The following is a 9,863-nucleotide window of genomic DNA, read 5'->3' as shown; positions in this document are numbered from 1 at the left end:
CCCCCCCCCCCCCCACTCAGACTCCCCTGCCCTCCAGCAGTTGCCTTCTCACCCTTGGCCCTTAGCCACCAATGAAGATGATTCCAAGAGCTTTCCCGGGCTTCCACACTCCAGCCCCCCGCATGAATACTGGATGCCTTTAACCCTTGGGGGTCTTGAGCAAGGCTCAAGAGTCCCACTGCCCACCACTACCCACCTTCGCCCCCCCCTCCAAGAAGGTCCTAGTATGGCTCAGAAAAGCTGAAGGTGGGAGTTCTGCGTCTTCAGGCAACACAAGTAGAGAAGCAACCACCCACGAAGCTTCCCTAGGGTCCCTCTCTTGTTGCCTTGTGCTCCACGCTGACAGTCTGAGGAGCTGTGTCCAGAGCACCGAGGCGTAAAAGGCTGGAGATATGTCTCAAGGTCGAGGCGCTGCGGGTGAGACCCAGCCGGTGTAGGTGGCCCAGACCCACGAGTTCTCAGGCCGTCTGGTCCTCTTCCGTAGCACTTGGCTCAGGTTGTGACCGCTTCGCAGAGCCTTCTCCAGCTGCGGGTTCCCCTAGGCTCCTCTTGGACGTCGGTGCAGTTGGCTGGGACGAGGGTGCAGGATGGGAGTTCGGGGGCTGATAGCCGGGTTGGCAGGGATCCAGTGCATCCTTGGAAAGTAGGATGGCGAGGCTGGGCACGTTCTTAAGTACACTGAGACTGGCGGCCGGCTCACCAGGCTCCTGACCCGGTGTGGGCCCCGGCGGGAGGCTCTGCCACACCTCGCGCACGCTCCGGTAGCGCAGCCGCGTGACCTGATGCAGGCCCGCCAGGCGGCGCTTGAGGATCTCTGCGCACGTGACGGTCTTGGTGGTGGCCCGACCGCAGCCGCTGAAGACGATGGCGCGCGTGGCTGGCTGCGCCATGCTGGCGGTGGCGAAAGCCAGCAGGTTCCGGATCTTGCTGCCCTCTTTGACCCGCATGTGCACGGCTCCAGGCGCCAGGTCCGCGAAAGGGCCGGGGGCCGCGCCGCCCCCCTCGGCCCCGCCCCCCACCGGCGCCTCCTCCGAGCGCACCTTACGGAAGTTCTCCATGCGCCGTCGTTGCCCGGACCGCGGGGACGCGGGCTTCGCCATGGGGCCGCCTCAGCCCCGGGGCTGCATGGCCGCCGGTCGCGCCCGGCAAGGGCCGGCAGGGGTAAGGGTGCGGGAACGGCGTGGACGCTGTTGGGCGGGGTGGGACGGCGCGATCCTCGCCTCCGACTTCTCTCCAGTGGGCGCTGCTCTACGCCGCGCTCTAGGCGCGCGGTGCTCCGCGCCTTTAGCTGAGGCCCCGCCTGGGAGCCTGGAAGCCCCCGCCCCTGCCGCCAGGCCCCGCCTCTAACTCGGCTCGGCCCGCCCGCGTCCTAGCCTCTCCCGCCTCCAGGATCCAGTCGAGTCCAGACACTGGGGCGTGGGAGCGGTGCGCACCGGTAGGTGTAATGGCAGCGCCAGGGGGTGACTTGCCAGAGGAAGTTCCCGCATAATCGCCAGTGCCCTCCCTAAGCCAACCCTCATAAACGGACAACCTAAATAAAAACTGCGTTTGCGATGCAAAAGCCGCTTCAAGCCGGTCCCCGAGCCCTTGCGCGTTCCAACTGAAGGCCGCCCCTTGTCCCCTCTCAAGGAGGGATTTCCGAGAGGCCTGCTGGGGCCTCTCCCCCCCACCCCCCAGCTCCTTCCCTCCCGCGCCGGAGCCGCTCTTTTCGCCTCAAGGACAGCCTGTGCACGGTCAGCAGAGTGTGGAGACGCTGGCTGCCGCTGCGCCCCGTGCCGCCCTCGGACGACTACGTCGCGGCGTGGTACTCTCAGTGCGGCCAGAGAATGGGGTCTGAGCTCGCCGCGCCTGACCGGAGCTGGAGGCTCCCGGACCCCAGTACACTCCTGGGCCGAGGGGGTGAGGCTCCAGGCCAGGCTGACCCTGAGGCGAATGGGAAGAGAACAAGGAGAGACCTTATCAAGAGGAGTTAAGCTCCCTCCACCCACGCAACGTCTACTATTAAAGCTGCAGGTTTTAGGGTAAAACAGGCACTGTTCCCTGGTAATGTGGAACCCCCTTCTTCCCAGGTGGTACTCGTTGTTAGTCAGCCTGAGACCCAGTGGGGTCCTTTTTCAAAAAGGAGGCTGGATGAAGGCAGGTTTTGAGAGGGAGAAGAAAGGTGGGAAGTTGAAGCCTCGGGGGCGTTATGAAACTACTGGGTGCCCTTCTCTGGGAACTCCACAGGACCGGGAGGGTGGCCCGACCTCCTACCTGGAGAGGTGGACAGTGAGAGGTGAGGCTGGGATTGAAGGACTGGTGATGGGAGGGGAGTTAAAAGGAGCTGGACCCTCCCTAGAAGTGCCCTAGGGCCTTGCCCTTCACCCTTACACCCCCTCGCTCACGCGCACAGTCAGATAAAGCTGTGCAGACCTGATCCGGGTAGGGGGTACTACCGCCGGGCGTGGCGGGGAGGCTCCCGGAGAGCTGCGGCGGGCGGGAAACCTCAAAGCGTGGGCGGCTTGACGGTGCCTGGGGGGAGCTGGGTCCCAGTCTTGAGACGGAGCTGCCAGGGTCTCCTTCTCCCTTCTCACAGCTGTTCTCATCTCCTCGTCATCTTGTATGTCCTAGCTCTCGGCCCTGCTGTTCAGAACCCGGCTGACCCCATTTTCGCCCCTTAGGGGAGTGGCTGGAGCTAGTGGACCTTTGCGCCCCAACGTATGAGTGACCGACTCCGGCCTGGATCTCCTGATTGCACGCTGGGCTCAGGAGCTCTCGGGGTCGCCTTCCACTTGGAACCGGGACTTCAGCTGTGCCCCAGCTCCCGCGAGCCCCACGGAGAACGGGCACGGCAGCCTCGATAGAACACAAAGACTGCAGCGCGTGGCGGGGCGCAGGGAACCTCAGGCAGCAATTTCGGCTAGGCCTGGAAGAAAGTCCTGGAACGGGTGAAATCTACGTTAGAACGGACTGGTTAGGGAAGAAGCGAGCACTCCTTGCGCAGGAGTATGCAACCCTAGGCTGAACTTTCACTTGGAGGAGATACGGGCAGGGTCTGCAATTTAGAGGAAGGGGCCTGGGAGTTCCGCGTTTGCGTCGGGTTAGCCCGCGGCTGTTCTGCGTCCGCTTGGGTTGGCCCTCGAAAGCACCCTTCTCCCCCTTCTACTACTGCCAGCTGTAAAAGACTCGGATTCACTTCGCTCCCCAGCGAAGCGAGAGCGCCAAACAGGCCCGCATTCCCTCCGGGGCCCCTCCCCTTCCCCGCTTCCTCTGCAGCACTTAAAATGTAAATGTACATCGTGATTAGCCGCCGGGTCGCTAATTACCGCTGAAGCCATTCATTACCCTGTCAGCGCGCGTCCTAGCCTGCCGGCTGTGCGCTCCTGCTGGGCGACAGGGTGGCTGGGCTGGAGGGGTGGAAGTGGGAGGGGTCAGGCGTGGGGGAACTGTGAGTAAGGGTGAGGGAGATTGGCCGGGAAGAAGCGGGGGCGAGAGAGGGGTCAATGGGGGTGTAAAAAACGGGCGGTGATGTACCCGCGCGAGGCTGGAAGAGGGGAGAAATGCTCGGGCAGCTAGGGAGGGGGACGGAGGGGAGGTGGCGAGGATACGAGGGAGGGGGCGATGTGAGAGAGCAAACGGGGACGAGGAGCCGGACGAAGGCAGAACACGCGGGGAGGCGGCCAGGAACCCCGGAGAAGGGGCGAACGCGGTTGGTAGAGGAGTAGAGGGCTGAACTCTGGGAAGGTGAGCAAGTATCTGTGCTTTTCTGTGGCGCATGCCCCGCGAGGATTAGAAACGGAAAGACGGTCAAGGCTTTCAGTGAAAAGAGCTGGGTAGGACCATAAGTATTTTTTTTTTTTTTAAGCGCGCGGCGGAGGGGTGGGGGGATCTATTTCCATATGTGTTTGTAGATGTAAATGTATTTTTAAAATATCTTTAAGAAAAGAGCATACTGCATCTGTTGCCTCTGAGGCAGCATCCAGATTTTGTGAGCCTCTTTAAGAAAAGCACTGCTAAATATGAATACAGAATTAAGCAGAGCCTTGGAACAGCCTGTGTAAACGAGGTACTGACCTTGGAGTCTGAGCTTCGTTTAGCTTCTTTTTGCCTCTATGTGACCTTGGGCAATTTACTTAACTCCTATGCCTTGGTTTTCTCAACTGTGAAATGGGGCTAACATAGGAACCTGCCTCATAAACTGGTTGGGAGACACATAGCATCTTAGAAACTTAGCTGGTAAATTCTTGGGAAATGTTGGCTAATATTTTTCATATATTATTTGAGATTAAGATAAATTAAAATTTTTAAAGGTGGGGAGAAAGCTGCTGAAAGGAAGGGAAAATGGGCAAAGCCTTGGTAAGAGCAGTTTTCCTAATATGTTAGGGCCTAGTTAGTGGCACCGTAGACTCCTTTCATCCTTAGAGGACCTGATGGGGTGGTTAGGCTGGAGCCCAGCTCTGCAAAAGGGCCTTTCCAGCTGTACATCCTGCCTCTGGACAAGTCTCTTCTCACCCCAAGACTGGGAGAAACCCCCAGGCTCAGGACAGGTCTCCTCCTCTTCTGTCTCCAAAGGCAGGAAGAGAATGGGGAGCTCCTAAAGCTGCTGGTCCTAGTCCCAGCCTCTGTGGGCAAGGACTTGGGAACATGCAAAGGGGTCAGGAACTGGAAGAGTAGAAGGGGGCCAGAGGGAGCTCAGATTTATCAGGTGCCTACCAAACATCCAGCATTGGGCCAGGTATTCTCACAGATCTATTCCCTGATTCAGTCTTTATTATCTTCCTTTTCATCATTGTTTGACAGATATGGAAACTGAGGCACAGAGAGGTTAAGTAACTTTGCCCAATGCACCGCAGCTAAAAAGCAGCAGTCACAGGTATTTGAATGCAGGGTTTGCTGACTCACTTTACTACCTCACCTGAGTGTAAGAGGAAAGGAAACTTAAATGATTTGAGCCGCTTGGGAAAGGTATGAGTTGGTTTTGGGGAAAGTGGGGGTTCCTACAGTGAGGAAGATATATTGGTTATCTATTGCTGCATAAAAAATTACCCCCCAAACTCAGCAGGTTGAAACAAAAACATTCACATCTTACACAGTTATTGAGAGCTAGAGATCCAAGGGCAGCTTGGGGGGGGGGGGTTCTAGCTCAGGACCTTTCCTGAGATTGCAACCAAGATGTTGGCCAGGTCTGGCAGATCTCCCCTGCTTACTCACATGTTGGTTAGAGGTCTCAGTTCCTTATCACATTGGATGTCTCCATAGATGTGCTCATTACATATCAGTGGGCTTCCCCCAGAGCAAGTGATCAGAGAGAGAGTGAATGAGCAGGAAGCCACAGTGCCTTTTGTAGCCCAGCTTCCTCTGAAGAGAAATTAGGTTTTACTTCTTGAAGGGAGCAGTGTCAAAAAATTTGTAGATACTTCAAAGCCACAGCAGAAAGGGGGTGTTTGGGAGGCAAATTTAGGAGGAGGGGCAATCAGGAATCAATATATTGAAGCAAATATGTGGCAAGACCTTAAATCAGGAAAGCCGGATTTATTTCCTGGCATACAGAGAGCACTTAATAAATTTTGCCAAATGGGTGCATGCGTGACAACTTTTCTAAGATCGTTTTCAAGACTTTGGTCATGAGCACAAGAGCAGCCGCCACTTTAGAGGGCTCTCCTGAAGGATGCATAGGATTATAGCTATCAGAGCTCTTTGCAAATTTAACGTGGCTAGGCAAAGAAGCCTGGAGGGGAACTTGGCCTGAGAGAGAGCTCGAGGGCCTTGGAGGAGTCCCTGCCCAGGCTGGGTTCCTCTTCTCTAAAATGAGTCTCAAGCCCTAGGGCAATGCTCTAATTCCAGCTTCCCATCTCTGTCTCCCCAAGCCCAGCCCAGCCCAGCCCAGCCCAGCTTCCTTAAGATGTCTCATCTCTAGTTATTGCTTTTGCCCTTGGGCCAGCCACCACAGCCTAGGAGTTCCAACAACAGCCAAGCCTCTGCCTTCAGGCTGCTCCTTCTGTGCTGGCTCTGGCCCTACAGACAGGAGAATAGGAGTGATTCAGACCCAGTGAACCATCAACCTTGCATGAAATTCAGTTGCTTTCCTAGCATCAGGCCGAGACACCTGAGTCCCAAGAGGAAGACGAGGAGAGGGGATATGTGGGGCCTAGAATAAGTGAGGAGATGGGAGTGTAGGAGGGGGAAGGAGAAGCAAAAAACCAACAGAGCTGTTTCCCCATCTTCCCAAAAGTTGGGTGCTGCCACTACCCCCCGCTCCCCATCTTCCTTCCAGACTCCAGAGGCAAGTGTATAAAGCCACTCACCTGGGCAAAGTTAAGAGTTCCCAGGAGAGTGAGTGCTGGTCCCTAAAAGACTTCCCAAGAGCCTGCAGTGATCCCTGAAATCCCCATTATTGTTTACACCTTTGGAGCAGCTTTACCCTCAGAAGAGAAGATTATACTTCTAAGGGGGGAATTGACCCCAAACCAAAGAAACAGGATGCTTGAGAACCTTGGGGGTAGAGGAAGGTAGAGAGCTGATAAGGTGAGGGAACAGTTACCAATAATAGCCGACATTTACTTAGCACTTACGGCGTGCCCCACACCGTACTCTGCACTTACCACATACTAACTCGTTTCATACAAGCAGCACTATGCAGTAGCCGCTACCCATGTCATAAGTAAGGTAGAACCAGATCCAGAGTCAGACAGCCTGGCTCCAGAATCTGTCCTTGACCATGGCACTTGACCCCCTGCAGGAGGAAGGGCAGCAGGGCTGAAAGCCATCAGCTTTAGGCATCCTAGTTATCCATAACGAAGTTCCTGGAACCCCCGGGCACGGTTCTGCTCTGCCAGCGCTTGCCTGGGATGGGGGCACCGAGGCTGCTCTTCCTCCTCCAACCTGGAGGTTCTTAGTTTATGCCTTACTAGAATTAAAACTGTCCTTCAGGGATACACTTCAGGGGTGTGAATTTTTCTACAAATTGCAAAATGCTTGCTCATCTGACATGCAGATGCAGCTAGTGCAGCGGTTCAGGGCATAGACTCTGGAGCCCATTCCCTGGGTTTGAATCCCCAGCTCTGCCACTTGCTAGCTGTGCCCTTGGTCAAGTTTGGAACCTCCCTGTGCCTCAGTTTCCTTCCCTGTTAAATGGAAATGGCGATGTTGGTGGTAGTAGTACTTACCTCCTGGAATTGTCGGGTTATCCTCCCAATACTACCATGAGATCATCACTCCTGCTTTTCAGAGACAGGCTAAATCCCTTGCCCAAACACTCAGGTACTGAGCAATAAAGCTTGTAGGCAAACAGAAGGTGTGATAAAAAAAAAAAAGAGAGAGAGAGAGAGGCAGAAAAAAATGGTAGCCTCCAGGGGCAGCCAGGACTGTTGGGCCCCAGCTGTTGACAGGCAGGAATGCAGGCCCAGTGGTTTTATTTGGCTTGTGTGTGATTTAACGCTTTGGCTTCATTTCAGTGGGGAGTGACTGCATCAGCTTTTTTGCATGCTACATATAGAGAGCCCTTCTCCCATCATATCCTGTTGGAGTCAGGCTTATGAAAAACGATGTCATTTTGTTGCTGTAGAGACATCTAGGGTCTGGAGCACTGGGAAGGAGCCAGGAAACAGTTCTCTCTTCCCTGGGTCACCTCTCTTCCTGGCAATTGCCCCCTTCCTCTCCGTGGTGGTGAGAATAGAAACAGCTCTTTCTACATGACACCCTGTCACCCCATCCCCCTGTCCTACCAGCCTAGAACAGAGCCCCCAAATCAAGCTGGATGAATTGGGGCTCCTTCCAGTTCAGGGAGCTACCTGGTCAAGTCCCTTGATGGCCATGAGGGTTCCCTGTTCTCACCAGGTAATTAATTTTGTCTTTCCTTCTCTTGAGCAGAAGATGAAGTTAACCAAGTGTGCCTGCTGTCTATTGTTCTGAAGTAAGTCACAAGGTGCCCTGTACATACTGTCCCGGAAGATTAATTGTATATATTTCAACAAGGGAAAGAGCATATTTTGTTTGCAGAATTTCTGGAAGAACTCTCTCTGCCTAGAAATAATGTGTATTTGCTGATTAATGACCTTCCTGGTGAACCTGCCTCAGGAAAGGTAATAGAGTTAGGAGTGGATGTCACTAGCCCCTGTCATTTCTGCCCTCCAGGAGAAGTCATGAGGACAGACAGATCTCTGAAGTACTTGTCTTTTTTTTTTTTTTAATTTTTAAATGTTTATTTATTTTTGAGAGAGAGACAGAGCACATGCTGGGGGAGGATAGAGAGAGGGAGACACAGAATCTGAAGTAGGCTTCAGACTCTGAGCTGTCAGCACAGAGCCTGACGTGGGGCTCAAACTCATGGACCGTGAGATCATGACCTGAACCAAAGTCTTGGATGCTTAAGTGACTGAGCCACACAGGTGCCCCTGAATTACTTGTCTTTTGTGCCCACATATCTTCACTGTGGGTTGGGGGTGCACACTTTCTGCCCTGAAGTCCAAGTGTTTTCAAAAAAACAAGTTAAGGGGCACCTGGGTGGCTCACGCGGTTAAGCGTTTGACTTTGGCTTAGGTCTGATCTCACCAGTTCGTGAGTTCAAGCTGCGTGTCTGACCCTCCCCCACTCCCACTCTGTGTCTCTCTCTCTCAAAAATAAACATTAAAAAATTAAAAAAATAACACGGTAAAAAATTTCATGTTTTTGTGTTACAGTTTCATGTCCCAAAATGTTATCAACCTGTTTCAGCTCCCTATTTCTGGGTAGCAAATCACCTTAAAACTTCATGGCTAAAAATAATAATTTATTATTTCTTTTAATTTAATTTAATTATTATTATTTTTTTTTTAGAGAGGGAGAGAGAAAATCTTTTTTTTTAATTTATTTTAATGTTTATTTATTTTTGAGAGAGACAGACAGAGTGCGAGTGGGAGAGGGGCAGAGAGAGAGACACAGAATCCGAAGCAGGCTCCAGGCTCCAGGCTCCAAGCTGCCAGCACAGAGCCAGATGTAGGGCTCAAACTCACGGACCTGAGCCAAAGTCAGACACCCAACCAACTGAGCCACCCAGGCACCCCTAGAGAGAACAAATCTTAAGCAGGCTCCATGCTCAGGGCAGAGTCCAACACAGGAGGGTCCGTCCTTGGGATCATGACCCTAGCTGAAACCAAGAGTCCCATGCTTGGGGCTCCCGAGTGGCTCAGTCAGTTGAGTGACCGACTCTCTATCTCTTTTTTTTCATTTGAGGTAATTTATTTTTTAACAGTTTAAATGGTTTTATTGTGCCCTTTTGATGCTAAGGATACATAAGATGAAAAAGATATAGTTTTTCATCTTATGTATGAATGGTTTAAACTGCAGTGAGAGATGATTTTTTTTAATTTTATAATTTGTTTTTTTTTTAATTTACATCCAAGTTAGTTAGCATATAGTGCAACAGTGATTTCAGGAGTAGATTCCTTAATGCCCCTTCCCCATTTAACCCATTCCCTCTCCCACAACCCCTCCAGTAACCCTCTGTTTGTTCTCCATATTTAAGAGTCTCTTATGTTTTTGTCCCCCTCCCTGTTTTTATATTATTTTTGCTTCCCTTCTCTTATGTTCATCTGTTCTGTGTCTTAAAGTGCTCGTATGAGTGAAGTCATATGACATTTGTCTTTCTCTGACTAATTTTGCTTAGCATAATACCCTCCAGTTCCATCCATGTAGTTGCAAATGGCAAGATTTCATTCTTTTTGATTGCCGAGTAATACTCCATTGTATATATATGCCACATCTTCTTTAGCCATTCATCTATCGATGGACATTTGAGCCCTTTCATACTTTGGCCATTGTTGATAGTGCTGCTATAAACATTGCCTCTTCGAAACAGCACACCTGTATCCCTTGGATAAATACCTAGTAGTGCAATTGCTGGGTTG

General features: G+C 52.5%; 1 protein-coding gene across 1 annotated transcript; it reads right to left on the bottom strand.

Annotated features, from left to right (window-relative positions):
- On the bottom strand, positions 1-1,269 carry RPP25 (ribonuclease P and MRP subunit p25). Its single transcript, XM_007084688.3, has one exon. The coding sequence runs from the start codon at positions 1,098-1,100 to the stop codon at positions 459-461; it is 642 nt and encodes a 213-aa protein (XP_007084750.3). The 5' UTR covers positions 1,101-1,269; the 3' UTR covers positions 1-458.
- Between the last annotated feature and the right edge of the window lie 8,594 nt (positions 1,270-9,863).

Source organism: Panthera tigris, chromosome B3 (genome assembly GCF_018350195.1).
Source record: "Panthera tigris isolate Pti1 chromosome B3, P.tigris_Pti1_mat1.1, whole genome shotgun sequence".
Lineage (NCBI taxonomy): Eukaryota > Metazoa > Chordata > Mammalia > Carnivora > Felidae > Panthera > Panthera tigris.
The sequence above is the reverse complement of the archived record's forward strand: the minus strand, read 5'-3'. Positions and strand labels throughout refer to the sequence as shown.

Excerpts from the sequence above, each read along its gene's own strand:
- RPP25 (XM_007084688.3), bottom strand. The coding sequence starts at position 1,100 with ATGGCGAAGCCCGCGTCCCCGCGGTCCGGGCAACGACGGCGCATGGAG.